Source organism: Brienomyrus brachyistius, chromosome 22 (assembly GCF_023856365.1).
Source record: "Brienomyrus brachyistius isolate T26 chromosome 22, BBRACH_0.4, whole genome shotgun sequence".
Taxonomy (NCBI): Eukaryota; Metazoa; Chordata; class Actinopteri; order Osteoglossiformes; family Mormyridae; genus Brienomyrus; species Brienomyrus brachyistius.
The window spans coordinates 13,549,076-13,568,566 of NC_064554.1; the positions used below are offsets into that span (position 1 = coordinate 13,549,076).

The 19,491-nt window shown below is 44.2% G+C and overlaps 1 protein-coding gene across 4 annotated transcripts; it reads left to right on the top strand.

Annotated features, from left to right (window-relative positions):
* Window positions 1-319: 319 nt before the first annotated feature.
* Window positions 320-19,282, top strand: LOC125717807 (cytohesin-3-like). 4 transcript variants are annotated; one of them, XM_048991086.1, is made up of 13 exons: window positions 320-409; window positions 10,435-10,517; window positions 10,793-10,857; window positions 11,568-11,634; window positions 11,775-11,893; window positions 12,348-12,428; window positions 13,493-13,605; window positions 14,205-14,353; window positions 15,070-15,181; window positions 16,891-16,967; window positions 17,253-17,324; window positions 17,440-17,594; window positions 18,098-19,282. In XM_048991086.1, the coding sequence occupies exons 2-13, from the start codon at window positions 10,452-10,454 to the stop codon at window positions 18,168-18,170; spliced, it is 1,149 nt and encodes a 382-aa protein (XP_048847043.1). In that variant the 5' UTR covers window positions 320-409; window positions 10,435-10,451; the 3' UTR covers window positions 18,171-19,282. The 4 variants fall into 4 exon arrangements, with proteins under 4 accessions (XP_048847043.1, XP_048847040.1, XP_048847041.1 ...); XM_048991083.1 differs by lacking the exon at window positions 320-409 and adding an exon at window positions 1,145-1,490; XM_048991084.1 differs by lacking the exon at window positions 320-409 and adding an exon at window positions 4,611-6,431.
* Window positions 19,283-19,491: the final 209 nt, after the last annotated feature.

Genomic DNA, 19,491 nt, shown 5'->3' on the forward strand with positions numbered 1-19,491 from the left:
TTCACTGCAGGTTACAGGCTGACTCTATACCTGGCATGTAACAGATAAAACCCTTGAATCTTCTTCACATCCAACACAATGTTTTACTCACCAAATGCTGCCTGTATACTTTTCTATTCAAATTCAGTTTTTGACTGGTACATGCCATTTCCCATCTTATAGACAAAAATATTCAAATTAAACTGAAAAATGTTATTGGCTTCCCATCTGGGGTGTGCCCTGTGTTGTCTGGGATAGGCTTAGACGGGTTTACACACGCCTGATACCCACGTCCGTGCAGTCTCATTTGGAGGAGTTACGCTTGGTCCTTAACAGACTATATTCAAACATTCATGATGTCATTTGTGGGAAGTGTGGATTTCGCCATAAAACAGCATTTGATGACAGACGGCTATAACAGTTCTTGCTGGTAGGTATCGTGATACATTATTATATACTTAAATATCTGAAGGGAGTTTAATAATCTTATTAACAGGTTAGGAACTAAGCAGTGTATGCAAGGGTATAACTTGGGTTGTACTGAATGGTTTTGATTATTAGAGGGATTAAAACCCCTCACCCCCCAATTCCGCCATAATTTACGACCATAAGTGTATGCACCATACATTTGTTCATAAAACAATTAGCATATGATTGGTATTAGTGCTAAAGGGTATTTCCAAGACTCTGGTTTAAATACTTTTTTTCCTTTTTCTCAACTTGTCAGTGTATTTGATATAAGTAGGCTATTTAAAAAAGAATGTGACTTAATATAATCAGTAAAATGCTCAGGAATATAATAGCGATTAAACTTTCAAATATGATCGGATCTGACAGACTCTTATTACTTAAAGTGTAACATTTCTGCGTTAGCCAAAGGTACATCCCTAAGTATACGGTAAAATAGTTGATGAGCCAACAAAACGCAATACGAACCGTCATGATTGCAACGTGCGCGCAGGACGTGTCTGAACTCCCATCTCGCATTATTATTTTTTTCCGTTTCTACTGGATTCGGTAAATATCCCTCAGCATCCTCGGCCGGGGCGTATCCGACGTGAGTCACGCGCCCGGGGAAGCGCGTTTTTAGCGGCGGCCGGCGCGCGGAGGGCGGGGCGCGTGCACGGTGACGTGCGTTTCCAACTGTAGGAGCGGAGCGCTGCGACTCATACCGGAGTGTCGGCGCTCGGGGAGCGGAGTGCCTCCATTTACCCGGATTAAAGCGGGTCCCTGCGCTCGGGGGGTGGGGGGGGCGTGAGGACGGCGGCTCGCTTGCTTGGTGCCGTCGCTTCTGAGGCAAACGGAGAGGGCGGGATTTAATTACATTTTTTTGGGGAAGGTTTTCTTATTCTCCCAAAGCCGCCCCTAAGAAGCGGTGAGCACATGGCTGCTTTTTAATTACAAAAACACTTGCCGGGTAATTGATTTTTATCAGGAAGACTGGTGTGGAGGCTGCTTGTTTTGGACGGTTTTTCAGGGCTCGGCTGTTAATATGGATGAAGAAGACCAAGGTACGCCTGTTCTGTATCCATCTCACTACTAGCTGCTCTTTTGGGTCGTTATGTTGGAATAATCTGCGCGCGACACAGAGAAATACCTTACCGGAATAAAAACACAATTTATTTTGAGAGAATTCTGAATCTGAATAGCCCTTTCATCAAATACAACTGATGAAATGATATTTCTGTTTGTGGTTTACTGTCAGTCACTGTGACCGCGTTAGTTATAGGGATAATTCCATGACAACTGGTATCGTTATAGGGAATTAATATTTCTATGTACTTTACAGTGGTACTTGAAATTTATGTACCGCAGTTCAAAGTGATATCATGATACTGAAATTTATGTACCGCAGTTCAAAGTGATATCATGATACTGAAATTTAATCCCCGCGGTGTGAAAATGTGTGTTATTTAATGGGAAGAAAGATTTGATTCTGTATTCAGCTATGTGGTTTAGTGGTTCTACCAGGTTAAACAATCGCATGCTGGATGATTTGCTAATATAAAATAAGTTTGGTTGATTTCGTTTTTTCGGGATTGTGTACGCCCCCCAAAGATAATTCTGCGCAAAGAAAAGTTTTTTGAGGATTTAGAGCTTATGATTCGGTGTGTATGTACTGTCGCTGGTCGATCGGCTGAACTCCAGGACTGAATGTATTGCAGATCTAGACAAATTTTTGCTTTGCTTGGCTGGAAAAGTGGATCGATCAGCTTTTGCATTTTTCTCTTGTGGGCAGACAGCCCACGAGTCACCGACAGTTTGAACTTGGGTTTGACGAAAAAATATGTTTTTTGATAACGCAATAAATTTTGCATGGATAATTCTCCTTCATGTGGCGTCTACTCATGTTCACGGAGGCAAGCGATTCTTCGTAGATTTTAATAATCTTTACTCAAATGAAGTTGTGGCGTGTCGTGTGGAAGACGGTCAGCTCGCTGGGGGATGTGTCCTGCCATGTAAACAACTCTGTTATCGATCCGTAGGTCAATAACACATTGGTACCAGATTGCCGCTTATCGTGCTGTGAATGTAAGCAGTTCTAGTAGTCCGGTTGTACGGTTCCGAATTTCTGAAACATGAGCAGATAAATATCCCGCTTATGTATTACAAGGTGTTCTGTGAACTTAGTGACGTATATTTGCACCTATTTAGTGGTTTTAAGACTACTGAACATGCATATAGACATGGGCTCATAGGTGTTGGGTGTCTAATACAACTCGCGAATTAGAAAAACTAGTTACTACTGAATTAATCCAATTTATAATATAAAACAATTGGCAGTTGAAATTTGAGGCTCTTTATACTGTGCGGTGTGAGAGGACGACTGTAAAAAGCAAAGGTCTAAATAGAGGCATCTATCATATTTAGATGGTATTACCATGGTATTCGAGGCGAGTCCCGGCTCCATAGCAAGGACAGTCAGGGGTCCCTGCTAACTAAAGCTTTCGGCCACTGTTAGCTATTTAGCGTAGAGCTACATTGCGTTGCCGCTGAATTGAACTGGGTTTTAACCAGCTATCCCAATGCGGGCGGATGGCTTTTATCTGCACATCGGGATGGTGGAGATGTGCACTGCTCCTCCCTGCGGTCCTGAGTTGTCGTTAAGGGACTTCCAGTTAGGTACACTCCCACCCCAACTGATAGCCTTTCTTACACCCCTGCCCCCCACACACACATTTTATGGAAAGGGAGGGGTTTGGTTGCATGGAGGGTCTGGGGTACATGCAAGAGGACAAGGATCAGACTTTCTGGAAGGACAAGATTTTCCCAGGGAAAGTTTACTTCTGATGCAACCAGTGTGTTGGTCTTTGTTTGTTTGTTTGTTTGCTTAAATTTATTGAAAGACTAGATCTGGGGCTCCTTTCTGCTTTGTCATAATTGAAATAATGTAGCTGCATTCTGAGAATTTGACTCTTTTCGACGGAATTCATGCTGTGGGTCCGGTTTTTCTGTTAGCAACCCCGGTAATTCAAGCCCGATCCCCTGTTTCTGAGCCGGCCTCAATGAGTGATTCAGCCGTGATCCTTCATCAGCATCGAACCACACCGACAGTTGCCCTGTCCTCAAATTGTTTGATGAAGATCCTGTAACATTTTCATGTGTAAATATATTGTACATGAACCGCTCGAACTGTCAAGTGTTTGACATTGTAATGAGTCATTATTTACTTTTGTAGTTCTTACATGGAAGGTGTTAGTGCATTGTGGGATTTAAATTCCAGTTTTTTGTGCTGTCTGTGTTACCTTTTCACTTGTTACTGTCCCTTTAAAATTTAAATGTAACCCAAGTTGCCCTGGGGAGGGTTCAGTTTGAGCTGGAGTTCAACCATTATGACAAGGGCTGTCAGAGGTGACTTTGTTTATATATGAATGTCTGTTGACTGATGTGTGCCGCTTGAAATTGTTCATGAAGCCTCATTGGTATACATGTGTGTTCCTCCTCCTGTATCAGTAAGGTAACTTCAGATACCCCCCCGCCACACTCTGTGGGTCTACAGGACACCTTTATGTTTTTCCTAGAAGTGCCACAGTTATAACTCATGAACTGGCCTTAGTTAAAGTTCTTGTTGCTAGTAATTTCCCCTTATCTGTTGTTGAATCTCGTAGGGCTGGTAGTTTCGCAGAATGTGAATAGGGGTCCTGACATTAGGAAAAAAGGGTTTCTCTGGCTTAGGTTTCTACAAATGTTATATTTGTGAAAAATTTGCAGTCTTGTGTTTTCTCACACTTTGTCTCGCATTTATATTGTGCCTGTGGCCTTTCATTGAACATGTTTGTGACACCAATTTCCCCTTCGGATCTATGGAGTTTGGCTATCTATCCATCTCTGGTTAATAGCTGTTGAATAGATTGTTCCAAACCTAAAATCAAGACATGAACGTGTTGCAAAGAGCAGGAATTAATTGAAATTATTCAGGACATTTTTTTTTCTCAAGAACTACGTCACAAGCTTCACTTGGGCAGATGAAGAGGAGGAGGCAGCCACATTGAAATGAAAGTTTTATCGCTGCAGTGTTTGATGTTGCATTGTGGGCTCAAGTTAGAGATCCCAGCTGTATTGGTGTGGGGCAACATCAAGTACCCCTGCCTGCTAATGAGTTTCAGCAGATCAGACGTAGCCCCCCCCCCCCCCCCCCCCACATCCAGGATACTCACAATTGACTCTGTTCAGCCAGTTTGGAGGATTTTCCGTTTTTGTCTGACACACTTATTAGTGCCATGAACTAGGCGTACATGGGTTCTCACTGATAAGTGAGATTGTGAACGTCATGTTGGTATGCTAGCCAGCCCTATATCAATAGTGCGATTAATCTTTAAATTACAATTCAGTTTTTCATGATTTTTCATCAATGTTTTAAACTTTTGCGTTGTTTTATTAGTTTGCCGCAGTACTGTTTATTACCAGTAGTAGAGTCTAATGTTTTATTTTACCAACATTCTTTCAATATGCTGTTTATGTAGCTTATGCTGCATGCACTGCCCTGCAAAAAAGGTAGAAGTGCGGCCTTTACGTGTGCATGAAGAAAGGCATACTATATGCATGTGGGACCTGAAGTTTGCGATGACCTTATTCAAGATATTGATTTATCCTAGATAGTTTAAGGCCCTTAATGCCTGTGATACATTGAATTGTGATGAGTGTTGTGTCATGGACAAGTACCCAGATACCAAACTGCAATGCACAGGAGACTTTATCTTATTATGCAAAATATGTTGGAAATAAATAAAGCAGTTGAGCTAATCAGATGGTTTTTTTTTAGACTGGTGTCTGCCTTGAGGGGGTGAATGACAACTGTCAAACTGAAGGGCGAAGCACATGCCTGACTTTTGCACTATCCAGCCCATTCTTCTCCTTTACGCTCTGGTGGTATGGCTTTTGGCAGAGGCGGTCACGCCTCAGTGTGGATAAATACATCTTTGTTTGGAGTTCACGGGGCGCAGGGAAAGCACTTCCCATCTTGTGTTTATTGCCAGAACATCGCGTGGCCGTTGGGGTGCAGGGAGAAGCAATTAGTGTTTGTCAGGAAACGTGCGAAGAAATAGAATTTCTTAAAAAAAAACAAAAGAAGAAAAAGAATTGGTCAGTGTAATGTAGGGTTATTAGGGGCTGTTCATGCCCGTGCTACACTGGGTCATGGCAGATTGTGAGACCACATGAGCTTTGGGCTAAACTTGTGCAGTACCAGATCAATCAGATGAACCTAGCTGGCCACCTATTACAAATTCTTTATTAATATATTTGAATGCCATGTATTTATTATTTGTTATGTAAAAATGAACTGTGTCCTGTTTTAAATAGAAGTGTCCAGCAAAATAAAGACTAAAATCTTATTTGTTTCACCACTGCCGTGTTATAATATGCAAAGCGTACACTTGGGTATCTGTCAACCAAATTCAGCGTTATTTATAAACTTTTTAAATTTTGAAAAAATTATGGCTCATAGCTCTTATCAATGTGTTCCGCGTATTTAGATATGCATATGTATGCACTGTCTGTCTACGTGCAAGGGTGTGCGATCGGCACCCAGCGGAGCACCCTGCCTGTGCTCAGAGGATGAGAGCCAAGCGGCAGTCTGGCTCAGGAAACAGCGATCACAGCCCCGGGCAGACGGCCATGTGGGGAAGCCGTGGGAGGCACGCGGGTCTCCGGTGTTTCTCATTAAAGACTGAAGTCAAAGAGGACAAATGCTTCTATGCTTTTCATGGCCACTGGGTAGCAGGACTCCACCGATTCCATAGGCTGAGCTGAAGATACACTTTGTGGACGGCAGCTGGTTTTCTGTGATAAGCGAACCGGCGGAGAGCAAAGTTCAGACCCTCTAAGGCACATTGGCTTGGTTATGTGGAGGGAGGGGGGGGTTATTTTCCAGACTTTCTTAGTTCAAACACACCTGAACCAAGAGCACTGACAGAAAAGAATGCTGGGGAACTTGTTTAAAGATATTTAAGGTATGTTGGCTGAATATAAATAGATGATTCTTAATAGGCAGCTGGACCATTAATTGTGGATGGGTAGGCATGTCAGTGTTGGTAGGTGTTTTACTTGGAACTACCCTACCTGCTATGTTTTGTGTTGTGAGTTTTGGAACTTGAGGTTACAATGAAAAAAGTTTTTTTTTGCAATTTGAGAATTTGAGCTTACACACACAGTTATGGGTTTGGAGTAAGACAGTTCCTTGGTTTCCGGTCTTACCTTTTTGTACTAGGTTGTGGCCTGCAATGCTTTACACTTGCTGTCTACACAAGCTACAAAAGATGAATGTCAATGACATTTATCGCATTTGCAAGAAGACACGCAAAATGGCATTCTATCTACATTCTAATTCATTGCTCTTCCACATTTCACCTTACTACATCACGTTGAATGTTGTTGATATGTTGTTAGATGTTATGTTTTTATCTCCGTGTTAGTACTTCATACCCAGTGTGTTTTGTATTGTAATGTCCTGTTAATTGTCTGTAGTCTGTGGAGAAGGCGTTCAAGTAGGAATTTCATTGTACATATGACAAAAAATGTAACCTTGAAAACCATCCAGCAAGCTGGAAAAGCCTTGGAAAGTCTTCTAATTGTATGTATTATATATACGCAATTACGAAGACAAGAAAATGAAGCATGCTAACTTAGCTAAGGCTAACAGCATTCTAGGTGCCTAACAGGAACCACAAGTCAAAGTGTGAAATGAAAGTATTTCTTGTGGTTGGTATTTAGTGTCAAGCAGAGACAGGCTGTCAGGCCAGGTCAGCATGCAAGCCTGGTGCTACAGATGGTTGAAAACGAGTCAACTGCCACCCAAATTAATAATGGGGAGGAAACCGTTTAACATTCACCTTGTTTAATCTACAATTAAGCCTCAAGCCAGGTGTCTAAATTTGATTTATTACTTCTAACAAAGTTAACAAGTATAGTGGGCTTTGCTGGAACACTTACATTCTGGACTGAAATTTAGTCAATCCTACAGAATTAGGAATAACTGCAGAAAACACAAATTTGTCTTTTTCTGAGGATAAGCAATTTTTATGTTCCACCACAGACACTAAAATTCACACGTTATATGTTTACGAGCCACTTCTTTTTTAAACTGCCATTAAGTTTTTATTGGAGTAATATTGTGTGGACACCTGCACCAAAGGTAATTGCTTGTACACGTGGTACTGTGCAAATAATAATAAAGATTCTGATTATGATTTTGAAGATGCTGTACACAGAGGAACACAACAGTTTTCTTGCCTCTGAAACTTTTTCTGTTTTCAATATCTTCTGGCCAAAAAAAAAAAAAATCTAATGGTACTTTACTACCAACTGTACTATAAACAGGTAGACCAGAAATGCTGGAGCAGCTGCTTTTTGAAATGGAAATAAATCACAGCGCTAAGTGCAAGTAGCCCATTTAAGGCTAATTTTGCATTGTTTATTTTCAGGAGACGCTTGTTTGCTTGCTCACGCTGTAGCCTAATTGCTCTTCTCTATATGCGTCTCTAACGATGTACTTCACACTGTACTAAATGAGTTCATGTATGCGTGAAGTGTTTCTGCTGTGTTAATCTGTATCGGCATTGGGTGCTGTTAGTTTACGGCCACGGGTAAGGCTCCACCCATCCTGCAGTCTCTGTTATGTTTTCTCACCAGGTTTGTGTGCTCCATGACTCAAATTACTGTGTACAAATTAGGTGTACCCCCCCACCACCACCTATGTGCACTTGGTGTCTGCACAGCCAAGAGAAAATTAGCAGCAAGGGCAGGAAACGCTAGGGAAAACTCTGGCAGCCTACACTGCACTGTTGCACACGATCTACACCAGACATGGAGAGCGGATCAGTACCACTGCTGGCAGGATCGCTGGGACGTCCTTTAGCAGCCGGGTCAGCAGCTGTGCATGCTTGTAAACAAGTGCATCGGAAATCCCCACCCCCATCCCCATCCCCACCCCAAGTCGCTCTTGTGTGAGCAGATGTACACAGCTATAGAGAACATGTGTGGGCCTTGAATGGTTTCGTTAGCGTTGGGACTTTGTATCTTCATTTCCTGCCTGTTTTCAGGGTCAGGGTCAAAGCTAAGGAGTGTAGATGATCACCAGACCACAATACAGCTGACCCTGAGTCATTGACGGCTATTTTGCGTACACTGTTGTTTGTCCTCTCATTGTATCAGTTTGATTTGTATGTCTTGCAGGCTCTTTGTATCTGAATTTTTACTTGAATGCTGACTAATGACAGAGCCAGGAAATTTTCATTTGTCCTGAGTGTGTTACAGGGTCCTGAAGGAAAAGCTTTCAACAAATATTTTAACATCCATCCATCCATCCATCCATTATACCACTTATTCTATGTAAGGTTGTGGAAATGACTGAATGTGTTAATGCAGGCAGTGTGTTTGTGGTATTTGCCTGGACAGTACTGGAGGAAGGACCAGTTTAGTCCCAGTTAGCAGAGTGCTGGAGTAACAGTGACCTTGCTTGTGACTGATTAATGACCATCTTCCCTCCTTTCTTTGGCACGGTGGTTTTTGGCCCCATGCTGTGCACTAGTACCCTTGCTTGAGAGATGCTGTGAGATATGCGATATTCATCAGTATAATTTAATCATATTGGATGGAGAATGAGATTCAATTAAGATTTTCGTATTGTCGGTTTTGCAGGCCTGTGTAGAATAGAACGCATAATTAAGCTGCACGAGCACTAACTATCTGCCTGTGTGCCTACATTTTTGTCCTTAGACTATTCCTCTTCCGAGAAAGCAATTACAGGCATAATGTGGGTGTTCCTGGTTTACTAATTTAATCTTCTCTTAACAATGCACTCAGGCATTGTATTTGTGCATTAGCGCCAAAATAGCCCATCGTCTGTGCCAGTATCCAATTTCTTAGCATGTTGCTTCCTTGCGTGCTTGCAAACACACAGTGGATTTGTCACTGTGTTCACTGGAGACAGTTTCGATTATTCTTTTGAGAACTGTAGCAGGTATGCACTGTGTATATTGACACTGGTTTCTGCTGGGGAGTAGCCAGTTGGCCCTTTGAGTTGAGACCCTTGGGGAGCATCTTTTGAGTAGAATATCCTTTCACCTGTGAGAACACTGTTCACAGAAATGGTTTCAATGTCGCCTCAGGTTATCTAACGTTCATGGAATGCTTGAATAAGTACATAAGATAATGATTAGATTACCTTAAAACTGACCAGTGAATACCCTTCGTGAAAGTAGTGCAAATCCCCTTGAGGTCAGCAAATCACTCATTTCTGCCAAAATGACTAGTTAGTGACCTACTGGTATTGTATAGTTGCTGGAGGATTATTTTCCCATTTGTAATTCTGTGTTCACAGGAGCAGTTCTGACATACTTTTCCTAGACTGAGTGCACCTTTGGTGCCTTTTAGTTATTTCTGTTCTGTATTAATAAGTGAATAACGAATCGCAAAGCAGGTTTTTGGAGCACAGTTTCTTTTATGGAAGGAATCCAGAGCAGAACGTTTTGTGGTGGCACCATCCCTGGCATGATGCTGCGTCCTGTCTGCCCCCAGGGCTTTTGGAAGACCTTCCAGACTGTAGCACTGGTGTGAGTCCTGATAAAAACGATTACTTTTGCATTGAGGAGCTTTTGTAAAATATTTTTCCAGTTCCTCTGTAAACCAGACCCCCACCTCCCCACAGTACTGTCTACCACGCCTCTTTCAGCAGTCATAGATACTATTGTTGGCCTTTGAGTCAAAGGCAAGTTTTCGATTTTGCAGATAGTATCAAATGCTGTTATATGGCTTTTTTAAATGTAATTTTTCCTTGTGGGGGAAGGAGCCTCATTCTCCATGGTTCCCATTAATGTAATGATAATGCTGGTATGATTTGTTTATGCATTTTGGATGATTATTATCAGACTGATCAAGAACGTGGTAGCACCTGGGCCGTGTTTGGCAGTGGCTGTGCCCCTTTATCCGAACTCTGCTTCCTGATGCTCTTTGCAGTTCCTGCTGATTTGTCCATGGGAGAAAAAGACGAGCTGATAAGCATCCGGCGCAGGAAAAAGGAACTATTGGATGACATTGAGGTACTGTGCCTTTAAGTGATGCTCCTGTTTAAAACTGCTTGTCACCTACAGTAGGCATGATTGTGAACGTCAGTTCTTTTCATTTCCTCTACAGAAGATTGTCATCTATACTTTAAACACACATTCTTTTAATTGCCTGCAGGGGCAAATGCTGCCTTTGTATAGCTTAACACCGCCACAGTGCAAACTGTCCTTCTGAATCAACCTCTAATTGTAATTGATGTTATTTGTGGTTAACTACAAATACTTATCCCCCGCTTTGTTATTGTTTACAGCGGTTGAAGTTTGAAATTGCTGAAGTTATGAGTGAAATCGAACAGCTAACAAGTGTGGGTGAGAGGTGAGTGTAGAATACCCACAATCCCCGGCGTTATACCCAGGGGCCCCCAGGCTGTTTGAAAGGCTGTTGAAAGACCAGCATAAAAACACTTACTGTGGCTGTTGAGCCCTTTGCTCATGCTGGTTTCCTTTAGCTGTGCATCTGCCTCAGGGAGCTAATGTGCGTGTCCATGTGTCTCAGGCCAGCTGGCTGGGCGGCAGTGGCCAAACACACACACTTAACTATCACACCTAGATCAGTGTTTCCCAGTCTGGTCCTCGGCGGCCCACAACCAGTCCATGTTTTTGCTCCCTCTGAGCACCCGCCAAATAGGCCACATTTTTGCTCCTCCATTTTTGTTGGGAGGGAGCAAAAACAAAGGACCGTCTGCGGGTCCCCGAGCACTGGATTGGGAAACGCTGACCTAGATGATTCGCAGAAAAAAGGGGGAAAACAGGACTGTAAGACCGACGTGTGCCCTCAGGTGGTGCTTAAAACCAGCCTCTGCTCTCTGAAGTGAACCGTTTGTTTACCACACAACCTGCCCTGTGGTCGTGACATCATGTCTGCCACCTTAGCAGCCATGAAGACGGACAGATAAAACCTGTCTAACCCAAACATTCCAGCTTGAAAGATCATAAATCATGTGGTCTACTGTGTGCATCTAATACTGTAGCCCTGTTAAGCACTTACTGACATGTAGGATTCATCTAAATGATGTGACGTTGCAGCAAAACATCGCAGAGAAATAAGCAAATTGCCATGGGAAGGAAGAAGTTTAACATGGACCCTAAAAAGGTAAGTGTGCAGTATTTTTAATGGAATGTCCATCTGCTCCTGACAATGCATCGCAATACATTTCACAGCCATGTAATGTTGATTTTTACGCCTCGTTTCGGATTCATGTCGCTCATCGAGTTCCCTCCCCCCCGTCGTAGGGAATTCAGTTCCTCCTGGAGAATGAGCTGCTACTACACACACCAGAGAGCATCGCTCAGTTCCTCTATAAGGGGGAGGGTCTCAACAAGACTGTCATTGGCGAGTACCTGGGGGAGAGGTGAGCCCAGAATGCCCCCCCCCCCCAATCCTCCCCATCCCCCACGTGTGTTCTGAGGCAACAGGACCGCTTTCCTTCTGCAGTGTGCCTCCGATCCGCTGTGCTTTCCTCTCATCGACCTCCGGAGATCTGCACAAAGGAAAGCTTTGATCATCTAACCCTTATACCAGCACCCTGGGGGCTACTGTATTATATAGTCATGTGACTGTAGACCTCCTACTGGGGAATATGGTATCACTGTACTGTCACACTGTGCATTCTTTTGGAAGGAGGAAGCATTTTTAAAGGAAAAGCATGAAAAAAAATGTGAAAATATTAGAGTTGCAGCAGCGTAGACCAGTGACCTTGGAACAAACTATATGATAGGGAATTTCCCTATGAAGGGCTGTGTGTCTTAGATTGGATGGTGACTATCGTGGCCCGTGAATGCAAAATGTTTTCATTTCTCCTCAAGGGATGATTTTAACATCAAGGTCCTCCAGGCGTTTGTGGAGCTTCATGAGTTTGCAGACCTGACCTTGGTGCAGGCTTTGAGGTAGGGTTATACACGCAAACACACATATCCCTCGAAGAAAAAAAACGGGCCAAACACAAAGTTGTAAAAATTAAGCTTTTAATGGCCTTAATAATCAGATAATAGTCAGATAATTAACAAGAGCTACATAAAAATGCACTCCGGGGCTCGATGCTGCAGAGAACTGTTTTGGGTAAAAAGTTGGAGATATTTAGTTTCCTAGACTTCTTGTACGCAAAGATAAAATCATTAAAAGAGTTAAATCATGTAAATTTCAAACTAACTGGGTGTTCAACATATCTTCTGGTTGTTTGCGGACCATTAAAACGTTGTCTTTTGGGTTCGGCCCTTTTTTTTGCTTTGCCCATGAGTGTACCCCCAGCTGTCCACGCTGCCCGGCCGTTTACCTGTATTAGTGCTACGTACCTGTAATGATCTATGTTAGCCGTGATGCAAGGCAGCATTGTGTTGGTATTCAGTCATATATTAGAGCAGAAGAGTGAAATTATTCATGAGTTATTTCATGGACCCGAATCAGCCTACAGTTTCACATGAAAAAAAATCTTGCTTAAAGCTTTAATTGGGCATGTGTTACTTAACGATGGGGATGGAGTCTAAGAATTTTGTCATTTTGAGAAAATTGTAGAGTGTACTTGCAGAAACCTAGTTAGTATAGCCTATAATACAGATCTAGGCTATATGGTATAGCCTATACTACACATCTAGGCTGTATGGTATAGCCTAAAAAATGATAAAAAAATACAATGCAGTAAAGGTATAAACCAGTAACATTATTATGATTCCCAAGTCTTATGTACTGTAGATAATTGTATGTGCAGTGCAGCAGGTTTGTTTACAAAAGCATCACCCCAAACAAGTGAATAATGTCTTACGTTATGATGTTATGACTAGAACATCACTAGGTGATAGAAGGTTTTCAGCTCCATTATAATCTTATGGGACCACAGTTGTATGTGGGGTTCCTCATTACGTCATTACGCAGCGTGTGACTTTATTTAATAAATATCCATCCATAACTGAGGGTTATGGGTCATAATATTTTTTTCCCTCTCCGGGGGTTCCAGGCAGTTCCTGTGGAGTTTCCGACTGCCTGGAGAGGCGCAGAAGATCGACCGCATGATGGAGGCCTTTGCATCACGTTACTGCCAGTGCAACCCGGGGGTCTTCCAGTCCACAGGTCAGAGTTCAAAGGTCGAGAGGTCAGACTAAACGGTGTCGCAGGGCTGTCTGTCCTGCAGCTTAAAGCTTAGCGAAGGGTAGGTTACCGTGTACAACAGCCGCACTGGGTCATAAAAAGTTGTGTAACTTCCTCTGTCTCTGGTTACGTGGCCACTGCTCTGTGTATCTGACCCCTGCCGTGGGACATCAGTAGTCAGACTTTTAGCTCGGAAGCACGCTGCATATACCTGTAATACAGCTGACTTTAATGTAAGTACAGTAAAACCTCGGATTGCGAGCATAATTCGTTCCAAAAACGTGCTTGTAATCCAAAGCACTCGTATTGCAAGACCTCACCTGTTTATCAAGTTGAAATTTATTTAAATTATTTTTTATTACTTTTGCTCACCTTGCAAAACACTCGCAAACCAAGTTACTCGCAGTCCGAGGTTTGACGGTAGCTTGAATGAGAATGAGCAGCATGATGCAGGAGGACAGAAATACCCCTGTTCATTTCACTCCTGCCGGAAGCTTTAGCGCTAGCGCTGATTAGCTTCGTTGTCGGCCGTGGCAGTGGCCAGCTTTGCGTGCTGCTAACGATGCCGGCTCTCTCTGCAGACACCTGCTACGTACTCTCCTTTGCCATCATCATGCTGAACACCAGCCTCCACAACCCCAATGTGCGTGACAAGCCGCCGCTGGAGAGGTTCATCTCCATGAACAGGGGCATCAACAATGGTGGGGACCTCCCCGAGGAGCTGCTCAGGGTAAGACATCTGAGGATGCGTGTTAGGGCCACGTCAAGGAGGCTCATACAGGAAACCCAACGTTTCTCAATCCGGTCCTCGGGGACCCACAGACAGTCCATATTTTTGCTCCCCCCCCAGCTCCCAGCAGGGGCAGGGAGCTCGGAGGGAGCAAAAACATGGGGAAGCACCGCCTTAAAGGGTCCTTTCTTTATAGAACCTTAAAGTGGTCAGGCAATCTTCCCATATTGACATCTACTGGGGGGTCCTTTACAACAGGGCTTATCTGGCCTTGCTGTTGGCTTGTTGAATGGATAGTGTTTCTCAAATGAAGAACTAACACATTGTTTTGACTTATTATTTTGTTATTATCTTGTTATCATGTAAAACCAGCTTCTGTAATTGTACTACAGATAAGCTCGAATTCTCCAATTCATGGTCCTTACTCTCTTGGAGGAGCACCCTGCAACGATGCAGCAGCATAGTCCATGCAGAACCTTTGAAAACTGAGAATTTTGTCTTCATCTGCAAGTAGTGGAACCAGAGACACAGACCAGGCTGTAATATTTCCTCTTGGCATGAAGCAGTAAAGTGGAATAGCACTCGTATTTCCTGCAGTGCAAGCCAGAGAGCTGTTATGAATATCTGAGGATGCATGGTTGTGGGATCTATCTGCAAGTATAATGAATGCCTGTGCTGCATTGACATCCATTGCTCTGACTTCTGCTTTTCTACAGAATTTGTATGAAAGCATTAAAAATGAGCCTTTTAAAATCCCAGAGGACGATGGGAACGATCTGACGCACACCTTCTTCAACCCGGACCGAGAAGGCTGGCTGCTGAAGCTAGGTGAGCAGGGCGTCGTCGGAGCGGGCAGCCCCCCAGCTGCCTTTTCTTAACAACCCCCCTCCCATTCCCCCACTCCCCCCGCGTTCTTTCTGTCTGTCATTTCATGCCATGTCTTTCTCAAACCAGTGAGACAATCAGTGGTGCATGCTAACTCCCCGGCCCTGCTGTTAGCTTGGGCCACGAGTAGCCTGCCGCTGGTCATGTGACCTGACTGGGCATGTTGACCTACGCTTGGTCCTGAACCCATTAGCTGCCACTGCAGTGTCTCTTTTGGTATCATCCAGGGGATTTTCTCTTTTGGTTTCCTTGGTAACGTCCGGTCGTATGCAAAGATTCATCTCTGAACCCTAACCTACTGGAAAACTTGGGGAGGTTTGAGGAGAGGATGTCAGTTGATGTTAATTCCTGAATTTTATGGCATGTAGGGGAGCCCTGCTGAGACAGAGTGTTGATGACTCTTTGTAAATGTTAGTAGTGATCTGGGATTTTCATTTCCATCCACCACACTGTGCCTGTAAAACAGATACAGGAAGAGGATCGGTCTCGTGTTGCTTCCGCACGCCCCTTGGCAGCCTCGATGTTGCTGTGCGGCTTTGCCATGTAAGCTCCATTGACTAGGCTTGCAGATTTCGTGTGGTCCTCAGGGACCTCGTGAGCGATGCGTCAATGCTTTGGACTTGTATTTAAAAGCGGCATTTGTAGTTGATGGGTTCAGCAGATCGCCTTTTGAAACAAAGCACATAGTGTTTATGTGGATCTTCTCTGGGTCGTGCATGTTCATTTCTCTGCCGTTTCCTTCCTGGCTTCTGCTTTTCCTGTGTGCGTTTGGTTTCTGCTTGTGTCGTTGTAATAGGTTTGTCGTTAAATGTTCCTTCTTATTTTCCTTGTGCCCTATGATCTCTCACCTTTCTGTTCTCTGACTCCTGGCTGTATCTACTTTCTCCTCACCAGGAGGTAGGTAACCTGGAGAAAACCCTCCCCATCTCCTCTATCCGCTCTCTTTTCATTCCTCCTTAGATGTTTGGTGTTATGTGTGTGTGCGTGTGTGTGTGTGTGTGTGTGTGTGAGATTTTTTTTTTCTACCTCTTCCCTTCCTGTAGAGGTGACATCAGCACAGTGGTGCCCACTGATTGGCCAGGCTACTGCTGTAGGGGTCAAGACGTTTCGTAGGTTCTCATTACTCTTGGCAGGCAAACACATTCCGGTAACTGTGTGTGCTGCAAGCGGTGATCTCGTACAGTTAGTCGCATGATTTATGACCCGAGAATCTTCTCGTGGTTTTATAGCTGTCATCTTGCTGATGAATAAAGAAGCTGTTCCTTCAAGTACTGTTTTCATCAGAAGCAAGACCTGCTTGTGTATCCATGTCCCTTTAAGGAATGTTTGAGGAATAAAGTATAAGAGAGCAGTTCTATGTAGAGATCTAGGAATTCTGTGTTGTAGCGCAGAGAGACCAACAAAGACCTGAAAACTTCACTCATATGTGGAGTCATTCCAGAAGACCCTACGACGTCCACTCCTTGCTAATTATAGATGGAGGTGTTTCGATGAATCGGAAGGGAAAATTAGGTGACGCAGATGTAGGTTGGCGACGGAGGTGACAACGTGTGGGCTTGATTAGTTTCGTTATGATGTCACGATGATATTTTAATGCTGTATAATGGCCGCGCACTGGCCTGTGCACCAACACCACCCTGTTTCGTTGTCAGGTGGCCGTGTGAAAACTTGGAAGCGAAGATGGTTCATTTTGACTGACAGCTGCCTGTATTACTTTGAATACACAACAGTAAGTTTTTATATATATATATATATATATATATTATACAAATTGCATTCACACCAAACATGGATCTTGAACTAAGCGTTGCTGCTATGCAGTGAGCCTTTTCATCATAAAGAAGCAACTCAATAAATGCCCCTATTCAGCTCCTCACGTGTGCAGCCTTTAATGAAATGTAGAAACGGTCCTCGTTAGTGCTGTATGAAGCACTAAAAACATGCAGCACCGATTGTGTCTGTGTGTCTCTACCGCTTCCATCTCACCTGCGTCTCTCTCCTCGCCTCCTTTCAGGATAAGGAGCCACGTGGCATCATTCCACTGGAGAATCTCAGCATCAGGGAGGTGGAGGAGCCCAGGAAGCCCGTATGTACTGGGAACCCTCTCCCTCCCCGTGTGGTGGGCATCTGCTCCACACACACTCCCTAAACACATGCGTCTGTGGATCGTAGATCTTAGGCAGTGTATGTCTGCCTTACAGAACTGCTTCGAGCTGTATAACCCCAATCACAAGGGCCAGGTGATCAAGGCCTGTAAGACTGAAGCGGACGGCCGTGTCGTGGAGGGTAACCATGTGGTCTACAGGATCTCCGCCCCTACGCCGGAAGAGAAGGAAGAGTGGATCAAGTCCATCAAGTGAGAACATCGCTTATCCCATGCTGCCATAGGATCTGGGGTCGCAAGTAGGGAAAGAGCAAAACATCTTGGGGAGAAAGATGCACTACATGGCCTTTAGCGCCCCCCGGTGTTTTGAGTGTGTATGTGCGGGCAGAGCTTTGCCACACTGCAGTCTGTGTCTGTGCATGCTTGGGAACAGAATCAGCCTGCAGACACCGCCACTAGGTGGCCCTCTCTCCCACTAGGAGGTCTAGGAAAAGAATGTGTTCGTAATCCCAAAGCTGCACCATTGGGTGTGAATCTGTCAGTTGTGTGGGTGGCTGTATAGATATTGCTTCTGCATGGCACCTGTCAACAAAGCAATGTTTTCTCTTTCTAGTGTAGGAACTGGGTGGGGGCTCCGAAACCATGGAAACCAAACTGGGTCACTGGATGTTTTTCCTCTGATCCTGTTGATTCATTAGCATGCCAGGAAATAGAGCTCTGTGGCAGGTTGCTGACCTGCTTGTGTTTCTCTGCAGGGCCAGTGTCAGCAGGGATCCCTTCTATGACATGCTGGCAGCCAGGAAGCGACGCATAGCCAGTAAGAAGTGAGCGAGCACCCTGCACAGCTGCGATTCCCAGCGCGCTGGCCGTAGCTGGGCCACCAGGGGGCACTGTGGGACCAGCCTCGTGGGCTCAGCAGAAGGCCAGCAGGGATGGTGGGATACCCCATGCGGATCATAAGGAGCCCCACCCACGCAGTACTCCTCATCGTTTCGGTAGCCGGTTTCTCTGTGTTTGTTCGTCTGCTGATCCAATCACCTGAGTGGAATGGCCGTGCTGACCGAGATGCACTCGAGATGAAAGCCGTCCTCTACTAAACGCACAATTGCATATAGGAAATCATGGATGGATGTTTAATGTTTCCACGAAAACGTTCTGGATGGAAGCATCAGCATGGAACACTGGGTGTTGAATGAAGAATGAAGAGGCATTAAAAGCCGTGGTTTGGCAGAGCGTGTTCTGTTCTCGTTGTCTGGTACCTGTACAACCCATCACCATCGGCCGTCTTATGAATAGTAGATTCGAGACACACATCAATAATCAGTGACAGCGATTGACTTCAGAAGACTTTAATGTCAACAAGCAGCTTACAATCGACCCGACTGATGCCAGGTCACATTTTCTGAGGTCAAGAGAATGAGATACTGAACAGTGGTGGGATGTTCTGTCACCTCATGCTTTCCCAGTGTACAGAGGGTGTGTTGGTGTGACCCTCCCCAGTGTCTGTCTCCATGCACGCTTTCATTCCATCGGCGGCCGTCCACTTGAGTTCCCAGAACCCACCGCGGTCCAAATCCGTCGAATACTTGATATTTACTTTGTGCAGTTGCTAAATTCTATTGTAAACTTTTTCATTTTCTTTAAGTTATGTGTAAATGATGTATAGGTATTTCTGGTGTGTAAGTTAAAGGTAATGCCCATATTTATAGAAATTGCTTGGTATGGGATTCTGAAGATTGTGGTGGTGAGCAGCTGACGCAGAAACCAAACAATTTACACGTGGCTGTATCATGAGGCCCTGAGCATGTGCATAGTGATTTTCATGTGCCTTCTGGGGGGGGGGTTACCCGGGTGCAGCTATGTATGTACACAAAGAATATGGAGACCATCCGACGTGATTGTTAAATATTACATGAACCTCATTAAAATGCACTTATTTGACTGGGCGTTGGAGCGTTTTTTCCTGAGCGCTTCTGAAATGCTGTCGTTTCTCACATTCCCAGGAAGAACAGCGTAGATTAAGCTGAAGGCAACACTGAAGTGCCAGACAAACATTTATAATTTGCTCCACAGCGACTTACTGGATTAGATGACTGCTTGGAGATCAGGATAAAATCAGGAAGTGCTGTCCTATGTAGAGCCGACAGCA

Coding starts and splice junctions, on each gene's coding strand:
- LOC125717807 (XM_048991083.1), top strand. Junction 13,606..14,204: donor GGGGGTCTTCCAGTCCACAG/GTCAGAGTTCAA, acceptor CTCTCTCTGCAG/ACACCTGCTACGTACTCTCC. Junction 15,182..16,890: donor AGGCTGGCTGCTGAAGCTAG/GTGAGCAGGGCG, acceptor TTTCGTTGTCAG/GTGGCCGTGTGAAAACTTGG.